The 27,397-nt window shown below is 42.5% G+C and overlaps 1 protein-coding gene across 7 annotated transcripts in view; it reads right to left on the bottom strand.

Moving 5' to 3' along the window:
* Nucleotides 1-27,397, bottom strand: part of SYTL1 (synaptotagmin like 1) — a 295,599-nt gene that overhangs the window by 19,593 nt on the left and 248,609 nt on the right. For 5 of the 7 annotated variants that reach the window (XM_073666184.1, XM_073666185.1, XM_073666186.1 and 2 more), the window contains 3 exons: nucleotides 20,302-20,439; nucleotides 20,088-20,190; nucleotides 18,592-18,753 (listed from right to left, as the gene is read on the bottom strand). In XM_073666184.1, coding sequence (XP_073522285.1) covers nucleotides 18,592-18,753; nucleotides 20,088-20,190; nucleotides 20,302-20,439 — 403 coding nt within the window. The remainder of the gene's footprint in view (nucleotides 1-18,591; nucleotides 18,754-20,087; nucleotides 20,191-20,301; nucleotides 20,440-27,397) is intronic. The other 2 variants (XM_073666188.1, XM_073666187.1) reach the window with 1 other exon arrangement.

Below are 27,397 nucleotides of genomic sequence, written 5' to 3' on the forward strand. Positions count from 1 at the left end.
AAATGCTACCGTATCAGCAACAAAGTATCTGAGATATATGTGCATTGTACTTATATATTTTGTAGCAGCTGAAGAACAGCTTTTGGGTACAGTTTTGTTTACCCTGGTCGATGGCGGCTGTTAACCCCTTAGTAACGGAGCTAATTTTGACCTTAATGACCAGGCCAAATTTTTTAAATCTGACCAGTGTCACTTTATGTGGTAATAATTCTGGAACGCTTCAATGTATCCCAGGGTAAATATATATCTTTGTACCGTGTTAGCCAGTAGATAGAAAAATATTTAGATTTGAGTGTCCTCTCTTCATCAGGCGTAGTCTATGCCTGATGAAGAGACCTGAGTAGTCTCGAAAGCTTGCAATTTGTTACCATCTTTTCAGTTAGCCATTAAAAAGAGATCAACCACTGAGGACACTCAAATCTTAATATTTTTCAACGTATCCCAGTGATTCTGAGATTAATTTTTCGTGACACATTGTGTACTGCATGATAGTGGTCGAATTTTGTTTGATATGACTTGTGTTTACTTGTGAAAATATCACAATTTTGGTGAAAATTAAAAAAATAAAAATAAAAATAAAAAAAACGCAATTTTCAAACTTTTAATCTTTATATCCTTAAACCAGTTAGTCATACGGTACAAAATAATTAATAAATATTATTTATATACATGTGCATTATTTTTCAAATGTCATTTTATTTTGTTAGGATGTTAGAGGGGTTAGTAGCAATTTCTCATTTTCTAAATAAATTTACAAAACCTGTTTCTTTAGGGACCTATTCAGATTTCAATGGATCTTGAAGGGCCTATATATTGGAAACTCCCCAAAAGTGATACCATATTAAAACCAGCATCCCTCAAATATTTCAAAACTGTCTGGAAATTTTTTAACCCTTCACAGGAATTAATACAAAGTGTAATGACATTTTTTTTTTAAATTTTACCTCGAAAATGTTGCTTTGGCCACAATTTTTACACTTTTGCAAGAGGTAACACTAAAAAGTGGACTCCACAGTTTATTTTGAGTGGTAGTCAAAAAGTTCTGATTAGATAAACAGCACGGCTCGAAACCGAAGGACCAATATCGGAATTTTGAACACAAATTGGCTGAAATAGATTGCAGGCACACTGTCAAATTTGCAGGGCCCTTAAGACACCCAAACAGCAGAAAACGCCCACAAATTACCGCATTTTGAAATTACACCTCTCAAGGATTTTATCCATGGGTATAGTGAGAACTTTGAACCCAAAGGTACTACAGGTACTAACAATAGGTCATCATATTGAATATGTCATCATTAGAGATGAGCGGTGTTCGAATTGAACTGTTCGCCAATTTCAAATTCGAGCTGTTTTGGGCGGTGTTCGAGCCATTCGATGAACCCGAACGATTTGAAAAAAATCCGGCTGTTCGAGGTTATGTTCGATAACTGTTCGTGCACCAAAATCATAACTGGATTTTTTCTCAGTAATGCTGATAATCAATGTTAATACACAGTTTGAGTGTACAGCGGGGCGGGGGGAGGGGCACGGGATGGATCTCTGCAGAAATAATGAAGATCTCCATTTTTTTTTCTCTTTCCCACATTTACAGTGGGGAGGTGCAGTCTGTCAGCCTATCACCAGCGCACACACGGAGCGAACTGCTTTTTTTCACACAAGCAAGGGCATGTGTCATTGGCTGTGTATGTCACATGTCCTTGCCCTATAAGACCCAGCCATTTTCCCCATCGCCACCATTTTCTCACTGCTGCAGCTGAGTGTTAGACGGCACTGCTGCTGCTGTTAGCACTATATTGTGTAACTGAATTGCAAGCGAATTTTGTCTTAAATAGACAGAAAGGTTTAGGGAGTAGGGACTAGTTTGTAATTGCACCCTTTTGAGGGCTAGGTTACAGCAGTTACTAGCACTTTTAGCAGACAGGTCTGTGCTCTTAAATAGACAGATAGGTTGGGAGTAGTGACTAGTTGTAATTCCAGCCATTTTGAGGGCTAGGTTACATCAGTTCCTATCACTTTTCGCCAGGCAGGTCTGTTTTAGTGCTGTGCAAGTGTTTTTCACAGCATTTGGCTAAATCTAGCTAAGCAAATCCTTTTGGGCCTCTTGCAGTGTGTGATATTCAGTGGAGTAGCGTATCTGTGTTGCAAGCTACATCACCTGTGTATGTAATACAAATTTTTTACTGCACCTAGCCAAGTAAAACCTTTTGGGCATAGTAGCAGTGTGTGGTACTCACTGTATTAGGCCATCTATACCAAGCTCCACCAGCTTTGAAATTAATAATAATTTTTAGCTGCATCTAGCCTGGAAAATAATTTTGGGCATAGTAGCAGCGTGTGGTACTCATTGTATTAGGCCATTGATACCAAGCTCCACCTGCTTTGAAATTACTATTAATTTTTAGCTGCATCTTGCCTGTAAAATAATTTTGGGCATATTAGCAGTGTGTGGTACTCATTCTATTAGGCCATCTATACTAAGCTCCACCAGCTTTCAAATTACTAATAATTTTTAGCTGCATCTTGCCTGTAAAATAATTTTGGGCATATTAGCAGTGTGTGGTACTCATTCTATTAGGCCATCTATACTAAGCTCCACCAGCTTTCAAATTACTAATAATTTTTAGCTGCATCTTGCCTGCAAAATAATTTTGGGCATATTAGCAGTGTGTGGTACTCATTCTATTAGGCCATCTATACTAAGCTCCACCAGCTTTCAAATTACTAATAATTTTTAGCTGCATCTTGCCTGTAAAATAATTTTGGGCATATTAGCAGTGTGTGGTACTCATTCTATTAGGCCATCTATACTAAGCTCCACCAGCTTTCAAATTACTAATAATTTTTAGCTGCATCTTGCCTGTAAAATAATTTTGGGCATATTAGCAGTGTGTGGTACTCATTCTTCACTGTGTGCAGAATTATTAGGCAAGTTGTATTTTAGAGGATTATTTTTGTTATTAATCAACAACTATGTTACTCAATCAACCCAAAAGACTCATAAATATCCCAGCTTAATATTTTTGGAAGTTGGAGTGGTGTTTTTTTTTGATTTGGCTATCCTAGGAGGATATCTGTTTGTGCAGGTAACTATTACTGTGCCGAATTATTAGGCAACTTAATAAAAACCAAATGTAATCCCATCTCACTTGTTTAATTTCACCAGGTAAACCAATGTCAGTGCACAAAATTTAGAAATAAACATTTCTGACATGCAAAAACAAAAACCAAAAAAATTAGTGATCAATATAGACACCTTTCTTTATGATGACACTCAACAGCCTTCCATCCAGAGATTCTGTCAGTTGCTTGATCTGTTTTCGATCAACATTGCGTGCAGCAGCCACCACAGCCTCCCAGACACTGTTCCGAGAGGTGTACTATTTTCCCTCCCTGTAGATCTCACATTTTATGATGGAACACAGGTTCTCTATGGGGTTCAGATCAGGCGAACAAGGGGGCCATGTCATTATTTTTTCTTCTTTTAGACCTTTACTGGCCTGCCACGCTGTGGAGTAGTTGGTTGCATGTGATGGAGCATTGTCCTGCATGAAAATCATGTTTTTCTTGAACGATACTGACTTCTTCCTGTACCACTGCTTGAAGAAGTTGTCTTCCAGAAACTGGCAGTAGGTCTGGGAGTTGAGCTTCACTCCATCCTCAACCTGAAAAGGTCCCACAAGTTCACAAGTTCATCTTTGATGATACCAGCCCATACTAGAACCCTACCTCCACCTTGCTGGTGTCTGAGTCGGAGTGGAGCTCTCTGTCCTTTACAGATCCAGCCTCTGGCCCATCTATCTAGCCCATCAAGAGTCACTCTCATTTCATCAGTCCATAAAACCTTTGAAAAATCAGTCTTAAGATATTTCTTGGCCCATTCTTGACGTTTTATCTTATGTTTCTTGTTCAAAGGTGGTCGTTTTTCAGCCTTCCTTACCTTGGCCATGACCCTGAGTATCGCACACCTTGTGCTTTTTGATACTCCAGTAACGTTGCAGCTCTGAAATATGGCCAAACTGGTGGCGAATGGCATCTTGGCAGCTTCACGCTTTATTTTTCCTCAATTCATGGGCAGTTATTCTGAGCCTTTTTTGGCCGACACGCTTCTTGCGACACTGTTGGCTATTTGCCATGAAACTCTTGATTGTTCGGTGATCACGCTTCAAAAGTTTGGAAATTTCAAGACTGCTGCATCCCTCTGCAAGACATCTCACAATTTTGGACTTTTCAGAGCCCGTCAAATCTCTCTTATGACCCATTTTGCCAAAGGAAAGGAAGTTGCCTAATAATTAGGCACACCTTATATAGGGTGTTGATGTCATTAGTCAACACCCCTCCTCACTACAGAGATGCACATGACCAGATTTACTTAATTGGTAGTTGGCTCTCAAGCCTATGCAGCTTGGAGTTGGACAACATGTATAAAAAGTATCATGTGATCAAAATACTCATTTGCCTAATAATTCTGAACACAGTGTATTAGGCCATCTATACTAAGCTCCACCAGCTTTCAAATTACTAATAATTTTTAGCTGCATCTTGCCTGTAAAATAATTTTGGGCATATTAGCAGTGTGTGGTACTCATTCTATTAGGCCATCTATACTAAGCTCCACCAGCTTTCAAATTACTAATAATTTTTAGCTGCATCTTGCCTGTAAAATAATTTTAGGCATATTAGCAGTGTGTGGTACTCATTCTATTAGGCCATCTATACTAAGCTCCACCAGCTTTGAAATTACTAATAATTTTTAGCTGCATCTTGCCTGTAAAATAATTTTGGGCATATTAGCAGTGGGTAGTACACATTCTATTAGGCCATCTATACTAAGCTCCACCAGCTTTCAAATAACTAATAATTTTTAGCTGCATCTTGCCTGTAAAATAATTTTGGGCATATTAGCAGTGTGTGGTACTCATTCTATTAGGCCATCTATACTAAGCTCCACCAGCTTTCAAATTACTAATAATTTTTAGCTGCATCTTGCCAGTAAAATAATTTTGAGCATATTAGCAGTGTGTGGTACTCATTCTATTAGGCCATCTATACTATGCTCCACCACCTGTGTATCTAATAAAATTGTTTTACTGCTTCTAACCCAGCCAATCCTTTTGGGCTAGTACTACAATTTGGCCACTCAGCTCTGCTCGGTTTCCATCCATCGTTTTTTGTGCAAACAACTCCAGAGTTGTCAATTAGTTAACCATGAAAATGAGTGGCAAAAGGCCTGCTGCTGGTGGAAAGGGGAATAGGCGTGTTGGGAAGGGAAAAAAAAGTTGTGTCCGTGGGGTAGGTGTTAAAGCAACAGTAACATGTGCAGAAGAAAGACCATCTTCCAGCCAAACTAAGATGTCTACTTCTTTTACTGGACAATGTGATACGATCCCTTTCTTACGGCCATGCCCATCGCTACAAATTCCAGATGAGGCACAAAAACAGCAGGTGCTTCAATGGATATCAAGTGCTCCTTTAAGTGGGCTCTCCTCCACCTCAACTTCAACATCACAAATAGTCCAGTCCTCAGAGGTGTCTCCCCAATCGCACTTGCTTCCTCACAGCTCCCAAGTCTCCAGCTGCCTGTCTGAGTATGGGGTAGAACAGATGGTTGAGTCTGCAGAGCTGTTTACTCATACTATAGCCTGGGAATCAGTGGTCGGCTCCAGAGCTTCTGTGAATCCAGGTGAGGAAATGATCTGCACTGATGCCCAGAATCTTTATGAGTCGGATCCAGGACCAGATGAAGAAGGTTCTGAGCATAATGTAGACCCTCGTTCCCAAACTGTAACTCCTGTTGGTGGAGACAATGAGGAAGACGATGATGAGACTCAAATACCTGATTGGAGCGACAACTTGAGTTTTTTGTCAGGGCAGGAAGAGGTTGGCTCTGAGGACGACGGGTGTGAGAACACACAGGGTGATGATGACGAGGTTGCAGATCCCACTTACTGTCAACCCACAGTCAGACAGTTGATGAGGTCAGCAGAGGAGGTGGAGGAGGATGCTAGTCATGACGAGGTCAGGTTGCGCCTTCCTGGACAGAGACGTACTACTGGAAGCACGTCAACAACTCCATCCTCAACCACAACTCTGCCTCTGACCACAAGTCATGGTGGCTCTTCAGGTCGCATGGTTTCTAAGCCTTGCATAGCCTTGGCATTTTTTCAGATCGATAAGGATGACCCAACTCATGTTATCTGTAACATTTGTCACCAAAAGCTAAGTAGAGGCCAAAAAATCCATAGTTTGAGTACTTCATGCATGAACCGTCACATGGATATGAAGCTTAAGTTGCAGTGGGAAGCTCACTGTGCTACAATGCGGCCTAGCGGGCCGGGCCAACCACCGTCTGCCCCATCTTGTGCATCCGCGGCCTCTTCATCCTCTGTGACTGGGGGGACAGCAGTCACACCTGTTTTGAGACGCAGACCTGCCACCTCTTTACCCGCAACAGCCAGTGTGATTGGCAGGTCATCATTTCATTTGGAAGTGGAAACACCAGCTGGTGTTGAGCGCTCTCCGACATCGAGAGCACCACCTTTGGATCAAGGCAACCTAACTTTTCCACCTGCATCTAACTTCCAGACCGTCAGTTTGCCGGGGACACCCTACTCAACCCCGTCTAAGCACAACATTCAGCCCTCGGTCCCTCAGATGTGGACAAGTAAAAGACCATTTCCTCCTAGCCATGAGAAAGCTAAGAGGTTGAATTTCACCATCTGCAAGCTCTTGGCTACAGAAATGCTGCCTTTCCGCCTGGAGGACACAGAGGATTTTCGAGACCTTATGTCCGTCGCAGTGCCCCAGTACCAGATGCCCAGTCGGCACTACTTCTCAAAGAAAGGTGTGCCTGCGCTCCACCAGCATGTTGCACACAACATCACCGCTTCTTTGAGAAACTCTGTGTGTGACAGGGTGCATTTCACCACAGACACTTGGACGAGTAGGCATGGACAGGGGCGTTACATGTCGCTGACTGGGCTGGGCACTGGGTAACTATGGTGACAGCAGGACAAGGGGCTGCTGTCCAAGTCTTGCCGTCCCCACGAGTTGTGCGTCAATCCTCTTTACCTCGAAGTTCCTCCACTGCTTCTGCCTCCTCAACCTCCTCTCAGTCCTCCACCTGCACCCAAAGCCTGTCTGGTCATGCCACCCGCTTTCTAACTGCGCAGAAGGGATCCTACACACCTCCTTACTATGCTGGCAGCAGGGCTCAACGTCATCAGGCAGTTTTTACTTTGAAATGTCTGGGAAATGTGAGTCACACAGCTGAGGAGTTGTGGTCAGCTCTGGAGAACCAGTTTCATGAATGGTTGTCTCCACTGGACCTGCAACCAGGGAAGGCCGTGTGCGACAATGCAGCAAACCTGGGTGCGGCCCTTCGCCGGGGCAATGTCACACACGTGCCTTGTATGGCTCACGTGTTGAACCTGGTTGTCCATCAATTTTTAGCCCACTATCCCGGACTAGATGGCCTTCTGCAGAGGGCACGGTCGCTGTGTGCTCACTTCCGCTGTTCGCATCCCGCAGCTCAGCGACTTACATCTCTACAGAAGTCGTTGGGCCTGCCACTTCACCGGCTAAAATGTGATGTGCCAACACGGTGGAATTCAACTCTGCACATGTTGCAGCGACTGTGGCAGCACCGACAAGCCCTGGTGCAATACGTTCTGACGTATAGCCTGGGCCAACGAGATCCAGAGGTTGGGCAAATCACGCTGGAGGAGTGGTCTCAGATCAGGGACCTATGCACCCTTCTGCACAGTTTTGAAATGGCGACGAAGATGTTTAGTGCTGACGATGCCATTATCAGCATGACTATTCCGGTGATTTACATGCTGGAGCACATGTTAAACAGAATTCGGAGTCAGGTGGTGGGACAAGAGGAGGTGGAGGAAGTAGAGGAAGAGGAGTTGTATGCGGAAGGGCTAACATCTGCAAGGTCCAGATGGTCGGCAGCACCAAGGCGGCAGGCATGGGAGGGTGGGGGAGAGGGATTAACCAGGGCGCATGGTAGCCGCCAAACTAGTGAGGAAGGTGCAGGAGCCCAGGAAGAAGTGGAGGACGTACTGGCGATGGGCATGTAAGACTCATCAGATGAGGGAGACCTTGATCACATTTCTGTTGTGCGAGGTTGGGGGGAGAGGGCAGAGGAAGGAAGCATGATTGTTACCTCGCCACCAACACAACAGGGACTTGGTGCTCCTGGATGCGCAAGACACATGAGTGCCTTCTTGCTGTGACGCGCCCACTGGGCCGTGTGTGCACATGCGTGGGATACCCGGAGCCGGGTCTCTGGGGGTTGTAGTCTCCGTGGCGGCGACCCGATCCCGTGGCTCAGGGTGGTCAAACCAGTGGCAGTCTTTTATAGGTTTTAGGTTAATTGTCCGACTATGCCACCCGTGGATTGTGTTCAGGGTGTACCGCCGCTGCGAGGCAGACCGCTGAGGCTGGTGTTGTATGCGCAGCAGAGAATGGGATGACTCCCCACGGGAGGAGTATAGCCTCAGGGCAGTGAGCGTGGATGATGGGAGTGATGGTGCACGAGCGCAGCAGGAACGACTCAGAGTCTTTGCAGTGCAGTTCAGGGTCTTTACTGGTGATAATAAGGCAGACCCTCCCGGGAGTACTGGCTAGCATAAGGGGCCTGGTCAGTCTGTGAGCAAACAGGAGTTCCCCTGACCAGGTGGAGTTGTAGGCCTCCCCGTCTGACTGCACTCTTCCTGGCTACCTTGCTGTAAGCGAGTGGAAGTAGCCCACGTCCCTGAGTGTACCGTGTAGTGCAAATCAATCCAATCCCTCCAAATCACACAGTATCTATCAACATCAGCCGGTGAGAAGGCAATCAGATGCTCCATCCTATTAAGGAGGGAGATCTCCGCAAACCATTCCTCCACAGTGGGTGGGTCTCTGCTTTTCCAGTGTCGTGGAATGACATTCTTAGCCGCCTGTATTAGGTAGCCTATTGATGACCTTTTATAACTACGTTTACTTATTGGTAACATTGATAAAAGGAGGGCTTCTGGCGTATTAGGGATAGTCAAACCAGTTATTTTCTCAATCATGGGAACCACATTTGCCCAAAATGCATTTATTATAGGGCATGCCCACCATATGTGTGACATTGTCCCTTCCCCCTCCCCACATCTCCAACATCTATCTGAGACCACTGGATACCATCTATGAAGGACTGCTGGTACCCAGTACCATCTAGAGATAATTTTGAAGGAGGTTTCCTGAGCTTTGGACCCTATTGAGGTTTTATGTGTTAGGAAGAAACATTTATCCCATTGTGAGTCAGAGAAGGACTTCCCCAGTTCCCTTTCCCATGCACCGCAGAATCCTGGCCTATTGTCAGTTACCTGGGCAATGAGGAGATTATACAGTAGGGAGATGGAGTGTGTAGGGGGTGACAATGATAGGCTCAATTTTTCAAAGTTTGTGAGATCTCTATGAAGATGTGTGCGCTTCTTCACAGTTGAATAGAAGTGTTGTAACTGGCTATATTCAAAATTAGCCCTCGGGGAAGTGGCTCTTCCCTGTAACAAGTCATTGAGGGGGAGCAGCGAAGTATTGGAGATGACATGAGAAAATAATATCGGATGGGATTTATTTGAACCGAGAAATCTATTTGCAGATAGTCCTGGTGGGAAATCTGGATTATCTGAAATCAGGAGCAAGGGGCCCTGGGGGTCGATTGAGGATAAGCTTTTTTTTTGGCATCTCAAAGCCAAAGCAGTGGCATAAGTACTATATGACATGAGGCCAAGAGAGGGGACAATTAAATGGGCGCACCATGGGAGAGTGGTAACAGCTTTAGGACAAATGGATTGAGCTATTTTGACCCACAATTTCCCCTCCGAATGATGGAAGAAGTCCAGGATTCTAGCGTGTACTGCTGCCATGTAATACCTTCTACAATCCGGAAAGCTAAGGCCCCCCTTTTGTTTGTGTCTGATCAGAATGTCCCCCCGAATGCGTGGACGCCCACTTGCCCAGATAAATCTGCAAAAGCTACTGCGTAGTCTTTTCCAAAAATTTGAGGGAATTACCACGGGAATGGTTTTGAAGAGGTATAAGAGTTTAGGTAGGACGTTCATTTTTAGTATATTTATTCTGCCGAACCAGGAAAAATCCTTCACCGTCACAGAAGTAAGATCTCTATGGAGTTGTTCAATAAAGGGCCCAAAATTAAGATAAAATAGATGGGAGAGGTCTCTATGAATACAAATTCCTAAGTATTTGATACCCTGTGAGGGCCAGGCAAAGGGAAAGTTGGACTGGATGGAATCCTGTATGGATTTTTGGAGGGAGACATCAAGGGCCTCAGACTTCGCTGCATTGATTTTAAAATTTGACCATGTACCAAAGTGATCTATTTCAGCCATAACAGCAGTGATGGATATATGTGGTTGAGTGATATATACTAGGACATCATCAGCAAATGCAGAGCACTTGTACTCGGTGCCTCCCACCTCAATCCCCTTAATATTGGGGTTATCGTGAATTGATGAGAGCAGGTGCTCCATCACTAGGATGTATAAGAGAGGGGACAGAAGACATCCCTGCCTTGTCCCATTGGTGATTGTGAAAGGTGATGATAATGTTCAATTTATCTTCAGCCTAGCTGACGGATTGCGATACAGGGCCATGATTTTGGCTATAAAAGGGTCCCCTACCCCAAGCTTTTTAAGAGAATAATATATGGCGTGCCAGGAGACTCTATGGAATGCTTTCTCAGCATCCAACGAGAGTATCTAATTACAAATTTTTAACTGCATCTAGCCCAAGCAATACTTTGGGCCTAGTAGCAGTGTCTGCTAGTCAGCGGATTAACCCAGCTGTTAAGCAAGCTGCACCACCTGTAGTTTGGACACTTCATTTTTTCAAAGGAAATGGTTCGGACCCCCGGGCCACTCAGTGAAGAGCATCGGGGAGGCACCCCAAGGCACAGGGGCTGGGACTGGCGGTAGGACGCCTTGCGGTGGACCGCCAAGCTCGATCCTTATAAAAGCTTTTTAACTGCAGCAGCTTTAGTGGACGCTACTGGAGCTGGAATTACTGCGGCTGCTGGCATGAGACTTGCCCTCCAATAGTTCCTTGTAAAAGGATTTAAAGTGTACACATTCAAATTAGAGAGACAATTTAAATTCAAAAGATTAGACCTGCCTCCACCGCAGGGGGGCTCGCTCGACCCACCAGCGGACAGGCACCAGTATTGGGAGAGGGGGGCTGGCCGTCAGGGTCCACCGCGGCTCTGGCACAAACCCGGCGACACGGAGATCGCACGGGCAGGAACGGACTGGCCGTGTCGGCTTCGCACTTTTTTGGTTTTAGAAGGGCATGACATGCCTATATCTGTGTCTCCTCCTCCTTTTACTCCTCCACCTCTTTTCTTTTCGCATGACTATATGTACTTGTCACTTTTCCATGTGTTAGTTGTGTCTTCTGAGCAGTTTGTCAGCTTTTGGACCCCTTTGAAGTGTTTTCTATGTGTTTTCTATGTGTTTCTATGTGTTTCTGTTTGCCTGCCATTGGTTTTAACGGTGTTCGAAGGTGTTCGACGAACAGTTCGGCGAACATACGGGTGTTCGACGAACCAAACCGAACTCGAACACTACAGGGGTGGCTCAACACTAGTCATCATTAGTGTTGAGCGCAAGTACTCGCTACTCGAGTTTGCATCAGGTGCTCGAGTGACATGCTCGAGTCACCGCCTCGCATGTTTTGCGGCTGTTGGACACCCAAAAATAACGTGCATGTCAGGCAATTCCCGCATGTATTTTGGGTGTCTATCAACCATGGAACATGTGGGGCGGGGACTCGAGCATGTCACTCGAGCAACCACGATACTCGGTGCATACCCGAGCACCTGATGCAAACTCGAGAAGCGAGCATTTGTCCTCAACACTAGTTGTCATAGTGTCATCATTTTTTTTTCCACTTCTTGAAAAATCCCTAACCCCAACTCTAAACCCAATGCTAACCCCAATCCTAACACTAAGCCCTAACACTAACCTTACCCTAAACCTATGCCCAACCCTAACCCTCGACCAAAACTCCAAGCCCAACCCTAACTCAACCCTAACCCTAACTGCAAAGAATGAAAAATAAATCAATGAAAGAAATGAACAAAAATTCTAAAATAAAAAAAAATTTAATATGTAGTGTTGAGCGAGTATGTTCTATTAACCCTTTCGCCGAGTATGCTCGGGCCGATCTCCGAGTATTTACAGCTGCTCGGTGTTATGTTTGAATCGCTCCCGTGTGCATGATTTGCAACTGTTTGACAGTTTTATTACATGTGAGGAATGTCTATTTCTTACACATTCCTCACATGTAATAAAGCTGTCAAACAGTTGCAAATCATGCACACGGGAGCGATTCAACCATATCACCGAGCAGCTATAAATACTCAAAGCTCGGCCCGAGCATACTCGGACAGAACATACTCGCTCAACCCTAGTAATATGATTTCCATTGGGATTTTGATCACTGTGATAGCGTCTATCACAGTGATCAAAAGTCTGGAACCAACAGGAAAATTCCCTGCTGATGCCGGGTGTCAGCCGGCAGATCTCGGCGGGCACACTGCGCATGCACCCACCATTTTTTTTCATGAAGAGGAGGCGGAGGGCCAGGAGGCAGAGCAGGAAGGCCTGAGGGATGGCTTAGGTACTGAGGGTGGCTTGGGGACATCATTTCTCTCTCCTCTGACAAGTTATATCATGTCAGAAGAGAGAGAAATTATTTTTATAGCGGACACACATTTTTTTTTTGCGTTCACGTGATCAGGGAGCAGACAAATCAGCCCTGATCGTGTTCTCCAGGGTCTCACCTACCCTCGGTAGATTTTCGGACTCTAAAGGGCGCTATAGACTTATTCTCAATCGCCGAATAAGGCTCCTTAGCAGTGGTCATTAAGAGGTTAAATGACCGCTGATCAGCTACATGTTTGCCACTCTGCAGTTGTATAATAGCTTTTTTGCACAAGCAGATCTCGCATCTGATGCGCACAGAACAATCAGTAGATTTGTACAGTACTTTGCACAGTGTGGGAGGCCATTATACAGTATTGGGGCTATCAAACGGTTATGGGCCTATGGGGAGTGCATTATACTATATAGAGGCCTATGGGGAGTGCATTGTACTATATAGAAGCCTATGGGGAGTGCATTATACTATATGGAGGCCTATGGGGAGTGCTTTATACTATATGGAAGCCTATGGGGAGTACATTATACTATATGGAGGCCTATGGGGAGTGCATTATACTATATATATGCCTAGTATGCCACTATACTATATGGAGAACTATGGGTTGCATTATACTATATGGAGGCTATTTAGGGGGCCATCATACAATGTGAGAGCTAATGTGGGGTCTTTGTACAGTGTGAGGGCCATTATACAGTGTTGAGGCCATAAAACAGTTTGGCAGCTACTAAGGGGGTCAGTATACAGTGTGGGAGCATTATACTATGTATAAGAGAGCATCATACTGTGTAGAGGGGAGCTGTACAGGGGGAGATCCTGCACATTATTAAATATTAAGTGATCATTTATTGTTATAGGGGCTAAGTAGCACTATTTATTGTGACTGTCAAAAGGGCACACAGAGGCCATTATTACTTTCTTTGGGGGCAAAATGTGGGCACTGTTTTCTAGGGCACTTGCACAGGGCATTAATATATTCTAGAGGGTTGTTTTACCATCTAGAGGGCACACAGTACCACACAGTAAGTGCAGTAATAGGGACACAGCACACAGCAGCAGCGGCTCAGCATTGGGTTATCAGTAGGATGAGGCATTTGTGCAGGTTGGGGATAGATGGGGACAGTGCTGGAAATGTGAGAAGTCATATATGTTTTTACTCTAATCTCTGCAGACGAGTCGTGGCTAGAAGAAGTTGTCATATCACACTGGGCCAGATGGAAAAGACAGGAAAAGTGAACAACTCCATCAGAAAGAATGTCAGCTGTAAGTCACTATCTGTAACAGTACTGTAATCTCTTACATGTTCTACAGGGCTAATATCTGCCAATGTATGGTCAATATATGGCGGTAATGTCAGTGCTGGTCTTTAAATAGAGATTTTTTTTAGTAACAGCGCAGTCATCTGCTGAGGTTCTCCTACATCCACTATTAGGCCGGAGACGCACTTGTGTATCACATCCGATGGGAGAGCATCGGATGCGATATGCTAATGACACTAGTCAGCTGCGAGTGTGATCCGAGTGTTAGTGCTCTGTGCTCTGATCCTCTCGCATGAGAGAATTGCAGCACAGCTGCAGAGGAGAAGGACAAAGTAATTTCTCCATCTCCTCTGTTGCTGGCGTCTGCGGGAATCGCACTTCGTGTGGCTGATATCCGAGTGCAGTGCGATGTTTCAGATGCACCTATAGACCTATGTGGGTGTGTGCGATCGGAACTCCGCATGCAATCACAGCATGCTGCGTTTTTTTTTAGTCTGATGTCAATCCAATTGAAGCAGAAAAAAAACGCATATAAGAACAGATTCATTGTTTAACATTGGACCGAATGCAATCCGATTTTTTATCGGATTGCATTAGTCCGATTTAATCACAAGTGGGAGTGACCCTTATAGTGTGCCACCATAGTTGTAATCAGGGTTACATGGTTAGGGGCTCATTAGAAGTTTTGCCCCCGCCTTTTGAACTAAAACCCTAGCTATGACTCTGGGCAAGAGAGAATAATAAAATCTTCAGCATGATCTTTTAGAATAGTTTTTTCTAGTGCATACTGGAGGAAACTTCACATGGGCCAAGTCTTAAACATCTGACCCATCTATCCTATATATTTTTATATATAAGGTAGTTTAGCTTAGAAATTAAACGCTCGCTTAATATAAATTATATATTTTTTTAAGTAGGTTTAATTTCTCTGAATTGAGTCACCTAGAGTAGGCAGTGACCAATATTGCTCTGCTTGTCATTTTTACCCTAGTTTTGGACAGCTTCGCCAACTCTTGAAAGGTGGTCGGATCTTGTGTGGGAAGGGGCATGGCCCGACCATAGATGTATGGTGCAAGTCAAGTGTATGCAGCTGCTAAGAAGCGGAGCCTGCACCACACTCAGCAGCTGCTGGCTGGGTTACACAGTCAGCGCAATACAGTTATACCTGCTTTATATAGTACAAGTGATCAGATGACAAAATTCATGTAAAAAAACAAAACAAAACTATTTTAATACATTAAATAAACCTACAAAATGTTAATTCCCACCCCAGTACGCACACACTTCATCCATTAAAAATAAAAACATTAAATTAATAAAAGTATTTGGCATCATTGAGACTGTAGAAATTCAACCTATCAAAATACAAAATTGATTAACCCATACATTATTCACCGTAACACAAAAAATTGAAACACCAGAATTGCTGTTTTTTGATTGTCACATCTCTGCAAAAAATAAGCAATAAAAACTGATCAAATTCAAATTTACCTCAAAATTGTACGAGGGTCAGTCAATAAGTAAAGCCTCCTATTTTTTTTCTCCTAAATAAGGTAGTTATGTTAAATATTCGAATTTGGCACAATTCCTCAAACCTTCTTCTCCAATCCACAGCAATTGCAACTTCCTGCACCAACAGGTGGCAGGACTGTATCCGTTTGCAAAATGGCTGACATTGATGTTCGTATTAGACAGCGTTCTGTGATTGAATTCTTGCATGCAGAAGGTGAAACGCCCATTCAAATTCATGAGAGACTGAAAAATGTGTACGGTGATGCAACAGTGGATGTCAGTACTGTTAGATGATGGGTTCGTCGCTGTAACACAGCTGAAGGGCCATCACCGTTGACTGACAAAATGTGGAGTGGCAGGCCAGTAACCGCAGTGACTCCAAGCAACATTCAGTGAGTCGATAACATCATTCGTGGTGACCGCCGGGTGACTGCAGATGAATTGTGTGGCATTATCTGCCTCAGTAAAGGCAGTGTGATGAAAATTATTGGACAACTGGGATACAGAAAAGTTTGTGCACGGTGGGTCCCAAGAATGCTTTTTACCATGCTGGAATACATGCCCTTGTTAAATGGTGGACCAAGACTGTGGTAATGGATGGAGATTATATTGAAAAGTGACAAATTAATCGTTAATGTTGTGGTTTTCAACCTATATAATTGCATTTGAATTTCTTTCCAATTAAAAGGAGAAAAAAAATAGGAGGCATTACTTATTGACTGACCCTCGTATCAATAAAAATGTTAGCTTGTGCTGTAAAAAACAAGTCCTGACACAGATTAATCTATGCAAACATAAAAAAAAAGTTACAAGTCTCTGAAAATAACTATACAAACAAGAAAAAAATTTTTTTTGCAATTTGAGAATTTTTTTTCACAGCTAAAATAATAATAAAAAAAACTGGACATGGAATTTTTATAATCGTACTGAGGTGCATGATTCTAGGTCACTTCTATTACAAAGTAAACTAAGTAAAAAGAAAACCCCAAAAACGATGTCAGAACTCCGGTTTTGTTCGCAACTTAACTGCATATGGAATTTCTTTCCCATTTTCCAATACATTGTATGTAAGATGAATGGTGTCATTCAAAACTATAACTTTTCCCGTAAAAATCAAGCCCTCATATGCTCATATAACTGTAGAAAGAAAAATAAAAAAAATTGGAATAAAGGGAGGAAAAAATGAAAATTCGATGCAGCGTGAAGCGTTTTAGAGGCACTCACCTCATAAAGGGGTTGTCCAGCCTGCAAGTCTGCAGCCACTTTATCTGGCTACAGACTTGTGAATCCTCCAGTGCCAGCGCCAGGAGAGGTGGGTGTGTGACCGCAAATATGCGATTTGCATGTATGTGGTCAAATGCACAGCCTTGGTCAAAGCAAGTGTATTGAGCAAGGCCAGTCACAGTCTAGTTGGAATGTGGCCAGAAGTATGCAAATGTAATACTTTGCCCGTTCATTGGGTGAATGGCAATCTGTTGACACTGAAAAATTATTGTGAATTAACGTTCTAAAGAATGCACGTTCATGATAAACTTTCAGTATGAATGCAGCTTAAGCCAAGTACCTGTTACTCAATAAGCTATCCAGGATAAATGGACATAAAATACAGAGAAAATTGCATATGAACATGTGGTAATAAAGCTATATTCGGCCCAAACATACTACAAAATTTTGAAACAAAATATAATACTACATGTATGAATGAGGACTCCATCCACAGATGATATCACACAGAATTTTCAACTGTGGAATGATGATCTGCGGCAGATTTTTGGTTCCACAGCATATTTTTAATGTACAGATTTGCAACAGATTCCAAAAGCTGAAGTCCTGGCAAAATTTAGCTTAAGATTTGCTGCAAATTTTACCCTTTGCAAAATATATTAAAATATGTGTCAGTTCTGCAACATAATTACTATATTGCAGGCTCAAACAAAAAAAAAATAAAGCACCTTCAATAATGATGTGAAAACCACATGATTACATTTTTGCAGATTTCTTCAATAAAGAAATTTCCTGCAGCTGAATTAAAGATGTTAAATTGAGAGACACCAGCAGACAAATACTACGAGAGAGACTTGTGAAATCTGCAATTGAAAGTGTTTCATCAGCATGAGATTAGCCGGCTACAATGTGCTGTATGAACTGGTCAATGAAACAACTTAAGGCTGTGTGCCCACGATGCGTTTTTTAAGCGTTTCTGCAGCGGCAATTCTGCTACAGAAACGCTTAAAAAACACATGGTAGAAGGCCTGCCATGTTCCCCAATGATAATCCGCATGTGCTGTGCACATGCTGCGGAAATTTTCGCTGCGGATGATCATTGCAGAAAAATATGCAGCACTACAATTATTTTGCGGAAGCGCTGCATTTTCGCCGCCATTGACTTGCATTGGAATGCATGGAATCCGCATCACTGCATCTGTACATGTGGAATCCATGCGTTTCAATGTGCGGATGGTACCCGGATCTGGAGAGGAGGAGATTCTCCTCCGGACCAGGGTACCATAGTACCTGTTAAAGAATAAAATAAAAAATAAATATTATACTTACCTTCTGATGGCCCCCGGTGTGCTTGTCCTGGCTTGCCGGCAGATCACGGTGGACTCAAGGACCTGCCATGACGTCATTTAGTCATGTGATGGGTCACGCGACTGCTGACGTCGGCAGCTCCTTTAGTGTACTGTGAGCTGCCGGCAAGCCGAGACGCATCGGATAAAGACACCGGAGGCCATCAGAAGGTAAGTATAATATTTATTTTTTACCATTCTTTTACGGTCACACTATATAAATCAATGCCGGTTGCATGGATTTATATAGCGTGACCAAGTTGTCAAGCACTTTCCAAGTGATGCTAAAATCGCTTGGAAAGGGCTTGACAACCCGCATGTGGAAATGCATGTGAAGAACGCTTCACTTCCGCTTGTCCCTGGCAGGAAAAACGCATGTACAATCCGCATGTACAATCCGCATGTACAATCCGCATGTGTTTTTTCTGCCAGGGAGATGCAGAAACGCTCAGGAAAAAATCGGGAGCATCATGGGCACATAGCCTTATGGTAATATTTGCAGGTTTTTTTTATATGACTATGTTCATACTCACCCGTGGCTGAAGGTTATGCCATGCTGGCTGAGTTTGGCTCCAGTCCCAAGTTGCAAGCTCCAGTTCCACTTCTCCCAAGAAAATGTTCCTTGCTAATGAGCCACGATGCCACACAGAAAGGTTTAGGAAACGGCTTTGTAGTTCTGATCTCTCAAGCTTGTACTGTCAAATAAAACCATATTATATATACTATGTCCTGGAATAACTGGTACAAACTAGAAAGAATTATTACATAATTAATTAGCCTGAAGAACAAACATGATTACCGAGTTTGACCTATGTAAAATTAATAATATAATCACTAACTGCAAAAGTAATTGTATCCCATAATGCTATTAGATTTGCATAGATAGCTTTTTTTCATGCTGACATGGCATGGGTAAGTATGTGTACTTGGCGTCTTTAAGATGCAGGCAGAACTGCAAAAATTTTCCTAGGCGAAGCCGCTCCAGGAAAAGGCCTGTGGTTTTTTTTGTCTTGTCTTCATTTTTGTGGAGTCTTTTTTTCTATCGCTTAAACTATAACTAACTTATTAGCAGAAGCCGCCTAAAAGATTAACATGCTATGAGTTACTTATTTTAACAACTTCATAGTTTGCAAACCTTGAAGCCGTTAAAATAATTAACAAAAGACAAAACAGAACATGTGCACCGCAATGTTGTTTTACACTGCTGTGCATTATGCTCATTTTGTGAGGAGGTTTTGCGCATACCCTACTGCAGGGGTCCCCAACTTGTGGCCTGTGAACCACATGTGGCTCATGATCCAATGTTGTGAGGCTCGCCGTTGTCTGTCAGCTTGGTGTGTTAGTTTCACGTTTAGCAAACAACTATGATAAGAATGTCCTCAGATGGTGATTTGTGAGTAGCCATGCACAAAAGAGCAGATCTGGATGTGGGTGTACTAGTGAGGAGGAGAGGATAGGATGATACCGCCAGTAAGAGGGGGTGATAGATCCAAGGTGTGACAATGTGGTGAATGTGCTTCATGCAAGAATACAGAAAAGGGGTACCTCTGGATGTAAGTATACTACCTATAAGGGAGGGGGCATAAGGTTTTGCTGTGGTTTCTGTGGAAAAACTTTTGCTGTCATTATATCTAGACTGTGGGGCTCTTGAATTCACCATGGTGTAAGCAGGATGGGTCAAGCTGCATGTGACTCTCAAAGTAAGAAAATTTGGGGACCACTGCCTTACTGTAGCTGTCATTCATTACTACATCTCTGAGTAGGAGATTTCATATCCCCATTACTCTAACTATAAAGAAACATTTCTTACATTGTTTTTTTTTTCCTGTATTGTAAGCGATTTATGAACAATTTGTGATTGTTTGTATATTGTATTATTTTAAAATCTTATGAACGTTGTAGTTTTTGTCTCATGATTAGTAGATCACATTAGGATATCCCCTACTGAGACCAACAAAACAATTAAGGATAGCAAGTTTATTTAAAAAAAAATAGTAAAGAATAAAATAAATTCATTTTTTAACCCAACCTTAAGAGTTTCATTAAAGAGGGGGTCCAAAGTCTTCTTCTTCACCTTTGTTTTCCTCTTGCCTTGTACTGATTTGTCAGGAAGCAAATAACATTTTACGTACCTAAGGATAGTTATTAAAGAAAAAGAAATAGATCACTTTTCTAGGCCCTCAACTTTATACAAGTATCACTGCACACAAGCTGCTAAGGGCAATCAGAAGTAAGCTTATTACTTATTATTCACACATCTGTATGGCCTGGTCAAAGTGTGAGGGAGATGTGTGGACATTGCTGTGGTATCAGCCTCCGGCCACAAGAGGTCTCTGTTGCCTTTGAAAGGGACGCTATGGTGAACTTGATGGTGTTTTATTCTGTGAAAACAAAGAGAGGAAAGGAAGCAGATTCTGGTGCTACATCAAAAGAGCTCGGTGTGTGCAGTGTGCTGGGAATGTAACAGAGCTTTGAGTGAAGGTGAAGCTTTGCCTGTGACTCCGGCCAAAGAGAAAGAATCACTTTGGGGGGACGACTGCGGATGGATGCAGTGTTGGATTCCCTTCAAAGCACCTGAGTGACATTAAGTGCCTTCTCCTAGTCTGCCAGACTGAAACGGCACTCCTGTGACAAGGTCAGGGCCCTGTCCTCAGTCTCCGAGCCAAGTGCCTGATCGGACGATCAGACAGCTTCTTCAGAGAACAGTTAACGGCCAGTAAGTCCTAAGCTCAGGCCCCACCACAGGGATCCCGGTGGATGCGTGCAAGAAAATAGCAGGAAGAGTTTGGCGCCAAACACAGGTTCTCAGTTAGAGACATTGTTTTCTGGCAGGTCTGGATGCACCTTAGCTAGAGACTTCCCCCTGTGGTGAGCTTGTGTATAGATAGAAGAACAGTATTGTAAACGTAGAGTGTTGTTAAGTTTGTGAACTTTTGCGCTGCAGCCACTGCAGGGGCTGTCTTGTGCACCTATCTGATTACATCATTGCTCTGGGTAACACTCGGTTACCGCATTAGGCGGAACCACTGATTAGGCAAATGATAGTTCATCTGTTAGAACATCCTGGTCCTGTCAGCTGTGCAGCGCAGGGGTCCTAGCTGTCTTGAGATAGGAGTGTGTGAAGTTTATTTGTGTTCCTTTCTTGCATTGCCAGGGCAACCCAGTTCCTGTTCTTAGTAAAAAGGTGTTCCCCAACAAATTGTCTGCTAGTATACTTTGTCATTGGCCCGCTGTATTCTGAGAGAGACCTCCCCGGTACACAGTTTACAAGAGCATGGACTGCAACAAAGAGACTTGCTGCGAATCTCCCATCCCGAACTTGACATAATAAACTATGAATCATGAACTGTGACACCCAGATGTGTAAATGCAGCCTAAATCTGAAAAAAATCTATAGTGTTTGTAGCCTGTTAGCGAATGATGTCCACTGCCACTTTGTTTATCTGCCGTGACAGATTCAGTTCATATAGCATGGTTGGCTGGTTATTAATACTGAACTGAAGATTAACATACAATATTCAGAAACGTAATTAGGATGAATATTTGCATTATAGAGATGTTCCGAGCTAGTCACTTTATAAATGGAAACTATTTGGTATCTTGTAGAAGGCATTAGGGTATAACTCAAAGTTACCACTACCAGCTGCAAGCAAAATTAAAGCATAATTTATGAGAGTGGAAATAAAAAAGACTGTTATTGCCAGTCTTAGCCTGGTTTGCCAAGGGCACACCAGTGATATTTAATTTTGACTCACACTAAGGCCATGTTCATACAGTTAGTATTTAACATCAGCGTTTGTAAACCAGGAGTGGGTGAAAAATGCATATGATTTTATTACATTTTTTCTCTGATTGTTCCACTCCTGGTTTTGGCTTACAAATATTGAGGCACAAAAATCATCAAATACCGAATGTGTGAATGTAGCTACATGCAAATATTGCCTGACCTTCGTTTGCAAAATTCCTGACCAAATCATTCTCAATTCATTTGAAATGAAAGGTGGCTATGTTAAGGGAGGAAGATTCAAGAATTTTTAATTCTGGCTGTTTCTTTTTTACTTACCCACAATTTTGTTTCCTTTTGATAAAGATTTTTTTCTACAGAAAGAGGGAATAAGCATGGGGGGTAAGTTCTCCCCTTCCCTAGCAAATTTGGTAAAGGCGGTGTGGGAGAAGAAATATTTGTTCAGTGATAAAAATCCCTTCAATAAGCATATCCAATGGTACGGTTGCTTTATAGATGACCTGTTTATTTGGAAGGGGTCCCAGGATGATGTAATAACATTTTTATACTATCTGAACAATAATCCTTTTACTCTTAGTTTCTCCCATTATTTCTATGGAACAAAAATTATTTATCTGGATATTACTTTGTGGAGGGAACTTTCCAGCAATTCTATCATTATTTCTAAAAAACCCACGGATAGTAACTCGTTATTACAAGCACAGTACAGCAAGCCTTCCCATGTTATCAGGAATATCCCAGTAGGGGAACTCACACGCACTAAACGGAATTGTAACAGATCTGAGGTTTTCCAAATAGAATCCAAAAAAGTCCTAAACAGACTGAGATACAGAGGCTATACAGATAATATCCTAAACTGTTCCAATGGAATAGTTGCTGAAATAGACAGGCAAGGTTTGTTGGAGGATAACAAGCGAAGTAACGGTAAAAAAAAAATCTGCAACAGAAATAATACAGGTTATCAAAACAATCCTATTACTTTTTCTACCTAATTTAACCCACGATACTATGCCATAATTTCCATTATCAAAAAATATCTACCTATTTTGTACCAAGACCCTTAATTATCCAGCAAGGTTAATAATACGGACATACGTTTTGTAGCTAAAAGAGCTTCAACTATAGGCTCCCTACTATCTCCCAGCCTTTTTTTTGAAAGATACCAAACAATCCACTGATACCTGGCTTACACTTAAGGGTTTTTTTTGGATGTGGTCATTCAAGATGTGCTTCATGTGAACATGCACTTAAAAATACAAGCTTTGTTTCAGAGTTATAACATAAAAAGCTTCATAAACTGTAATACTGCGAGATTTGTTTATTTAATTATATGTGCAACAAGCCAGGTAAAATATGTGGGATGCATTATAGGGACACTTAAGAAAAGAATCAGGAGACATATGTCAGACGCAGTGAGCACTACAGCCGTTAATATTTCTGCTGTTTCCAAGCACTTTTTGCATGTGAACAAAGGAGATGTTTTCACTCTGAAATTGGCATTGAAAGGGTGTTCAAAGCAATTAGGGGTAGAAATCTGAAAAGGAAAATTCTCAACAGAGAATCCTTATGGATTTTCAGACTGAATACAAGAACCCCTTTAGATTTGAACGTAAGACAGGATATAATTCTGCAATATACAGGTGCATCTCATAAATTAGAATATCATCAAAAAGTTAATTTATTTCAGTTCTTCAATACAAAAAGTGAAACTCATATATTTTATAGAGTCATTACAAACAGAGTGATCTATTTCAAGTGTTTATTTCTGTTAATGTTGATGATTATGGCTTACAGCCAACGAAAACACAAAACTTATTATTTCAGTAAATTAGAATACTTTATAACAACAGCTTGAAAAATGATTTTAAAATCTGAAATGTTGGCCTACTGAAATGTATGTTCAGTAAATGCACTCAATACTTGGTCGGGGCTCCTTTAGCTTCAATTACTGTATCAATGCGGCGTGGCATGGAGGCGATCAGCCTGTGGCACTGCTGAGGTGTTAGGGAAGCCCATGTTGCTTTGACAGCAGCCTTCAGCTCATCTGCATTGTTGGGTCTGGTGTCTCTCATCTTCCTCTTGACAATACCCTATAGATTCTCTATGGGGTTAAGGTCAGGCGAGTTTGCTGGCCAATCAAGCACAGTGATACTGTTGTTTCTAAACCAGGTATTGGTACTTTTGGCAGGTGCCAAGTCCTGCTGGAGAATGAGATTTCCATCTCCAAAAAGCTTGTCGGCAGAGGGAAGCATGAAGTGCTCTAAAATTTCCTGGTAGACGGCGGCGCTGACTTTGGTCTTGATAAAACACAGTGGACCTACACCAGCAGATGACATGGCTCCCCAACCATCACTGATTGTGGAAACTTCACACTAGACCTCAAGCAGCTTAGATTGTGTGCCTCTCCACTCTTCCTCCAGACTCTGGGACCTTGATTTCCAAATGAAAATTGGAACTCTGGGACCTTGTGGAGTGTGTGAATGACTGCCTTCAGGACATCTGTCAAGTCAGCAGTCTTCCCCATGATTGTGGAGCCTACTAAAACAGATCAAGGGACCTTTTTAAATGCTTAGGAAGCCTTTGCAGGTGTTTTTTGTTAATTTATTTTAATTTACTGAGATAATGGCTTTTGTGTTTTCATTGGCTATAAGCCATAATCATCAACATTAACAGAAATAAACACTTGAAATAGATCACTCTGTTTGTAATGACTCTATATAATATATGAGTTTCACTTTTTGTATTGAAGAACCGAAATAAATTAACTTTTTGATGATATTCTAATTTAGTGAGATGCACCTGTATGTAATGTATAACAAGTTTGTCACGTACACACTTCTCAGCACGTGACGTGGAGTGCGCCTGCTTGAGTTAATTTATCTCCTGTCACTCAATTCAGCTCTCAACCTCTGTTTTCGGCTATAAAGTGAGCATAATTCACACCCCAACACATTCAGCACACCCCGATTTTTTACGCTGCCACCACTCAAATACACGGGTGATGAGTCCCCGAAAACTATGTTACTGTCAGACAATCAAAAGTTCACACACTCTTTTAAAGGCTATAAGTTCTTTTAGCATGAACAAGAGTCAACTTATTAAAGAATTTAAACTTTAATCTAAAAAATATACAGTGCTTACAATAAATATATAAAAAGATAAAAATAAAATGACACACAAATATGCAAAACAGTTAAGAAATATAAAGGGAGAAAACAACAGAGATACCTAAACGTTATCATCTGCAGTTATCACCTGTTTTCCTGAGGGAATCATGGAGCACGTCAGCCTTTAAGCTGCCCCCACACGTGAACACTTTTTGCTGTGTCACCCAGCTTTTTATAGTCTTGACCACAGACTTAAATTTCCAGGATGACCTGGATTGGTCTATTTAAAAGATTCTTTCTGTAAATGGCCAATGAGCCAAGTTGTGGCATTTCAAATATCCTGTGTCTCCCTATAGAGACAATAGGAAATATTCTGCCTAGTACAGACCATTTGCTAAGCCCTTTGAAGCTCATGGTCTAAGGAGTTACGGTACCCGATTTTACACCTCCAGCAAAAAGTTCCTTTGTGCTTACAATACTGGTATATCCAGTTTCACTCTTTTGTCAACTAAATGTAACTCTACTGCTGTTACGCTTTTTCCCTTATTGGTTATATATTTTCCTTCACACCTCCCCCCTTTTGAACGTGTGTGGGAGTTTTACTTACTTGTCAGATCACTAGCAGGTCTCCAGTTCTGGCCCCCCTTAGCGGGATAAACCGTCAGCATTGCCATGATCAATTCCTTTCTTATGTTGAATTATAAAATCATATTGCTGCAAAATCAGGCTTCATCTCAGCAATTTCTCATTATCCCCCACTACTCTGTTGAGACAACTCAGTGAGTTATGATCTGTGATCACGGTGAAGTTGCACCCATAGAGGTATGACTGCAGTTTCTGCAGAGCCCACACAATTGCTAAACACTCCTTTTCAATTATGGAATAAGCAACCTGGGCAGGACTTTCCTGCGTAGATAGAGAATTGGGTGCTCTTCACTTTGCTGGCTCACCTGGCTGAGAACCGCACCTAGCCCATAAGTGCTGGCATCAGTCTGCACCACAAACCTGCAAGTGAAATCTGGGGCCTGAAGAACGGGTGAACTAGTCAATGCTGATTTTTGGGCACTAAAGGATTCCTCACATTGAGAATCCAGGAAATAATTTGGGGAAGTTTCTTCTTTGTCAGGTTAGTTAACGACTTAGCCAGAGCACTGTAGTTTGGCACAAACTTCTTATAAAAGCCGGCCGTACCCAAGATTGACATTACCTGCCTCTTGGTTGTGGGGTAGGCCAGGCCGTGATGGCTTCTATCTTCCCTTGTTCAGGTTTTAGTACTCCTCCCTCCACATGCTGTCCAAGGTATTGTACCTCCAAGCATGGCTAACTGACACTTCCCTGGCTTAACAGTTAGACCACTTGTGTTAAGTCTCAGCAGCACCTGAGACAGATGCACAAGGTGTTCCTCCCATGAATTACTAAAAATTGCTATATCATCAAGATAAGCAACTGCAAAACCATCAAATCTCTCCAGTTACTGATTAACTAACCACTGGAAGGTGGCAAGGGCATTTTTCATACCAATTGGCATAAAGGCATACCTCTCTTGTGCCTCTTTTGTCATGGGTATCTGTCATGATGTAAAAAACATAAACGGTGAGTGCAGCTTTTCATCATCTCCTCTCTATTGGACTATTGTTTCTGCATTTTAAAGCTGGCACCGCAAGTTTATGCGATGTGTATTTGCCGTTAAGATTCAGGTGTGGTCATTATGCATTTAGAAGGTGGTGCAGGCTCATTCTCTATTTAGCTACTAACATGTTCCACTTTGTTACACATAAAGCAGCGACATGTATCATTAAAAGAATGTCTGATTCCAGGGGCCCTGGAGGAAGTAGATTTAGAATGCCCTGGGGACCGTCTTGGCAGAGGGAGAAGGATCCCCAACTGCCTTACCTCCCTTCCAGCTGAATCCCGATGGCTTCCAGGCTTCTGGCATCCTGTTGGCCACATAAGAGTCTGCAATCTTTGCAGCCTGATCAGCAGTCTTTGGCTCTCGATCGCACACAAATTGTCATACATCCATGGGACACAGGTGGAGGAATTGATCCTTAACCATAAGATCCTCTAGTTCCTCAAAGATGGTAACAGAAAGACCTTGGATCCATTGAAGGAACGTGGTCCTCAAGGTGCTCACGACATCTGAAGAGCTGTTAGTTGATCCTCACTGTAGATTCTCTGGGGTGAGGTTGTATTTCCTGACCAAAGTCTCTTTGATAAAGTCTTAGTCCCCATCTAGCTATGGTGGAAGGTCAGCAAAAGCTTCCAAGGCTTTGCCTTTCAGCCCTGGAGTTAAATATTGTGCCCACTGATCACGGGGCATATGGTATTGCCTGCAGGTTTTTTCACACCCCCGAAGAAAACTATCTAAGTCTCCATCTTTCTCCATCACAGAGAAGTTTTCCAAGCGCGGCCTCCTTGGATTTATACCCTGGGAATAGGGTAGCTGAAAACTGTTACCCCTTGGTATTTTGGCCATCTGAAGCTAGA

This window comes from Phyllobates terribilis, unplaced genomic scaffold (genome assembly GCF_046119375.1).
Source record: "Phyllobates terribilis strain yellow unplaced genomic scaffold, ASM4611937v1 Scaffold_2__4_contigs__length_985480577, whole genome shotgun sequence".
Taxonomy (NCBI): domain Eukaryota; kingdom Metazoa; phylum Chordata; class Amphibia; order Anura; family Dendrobatidae; genus Phyllobates; species Phyllobates terribilis.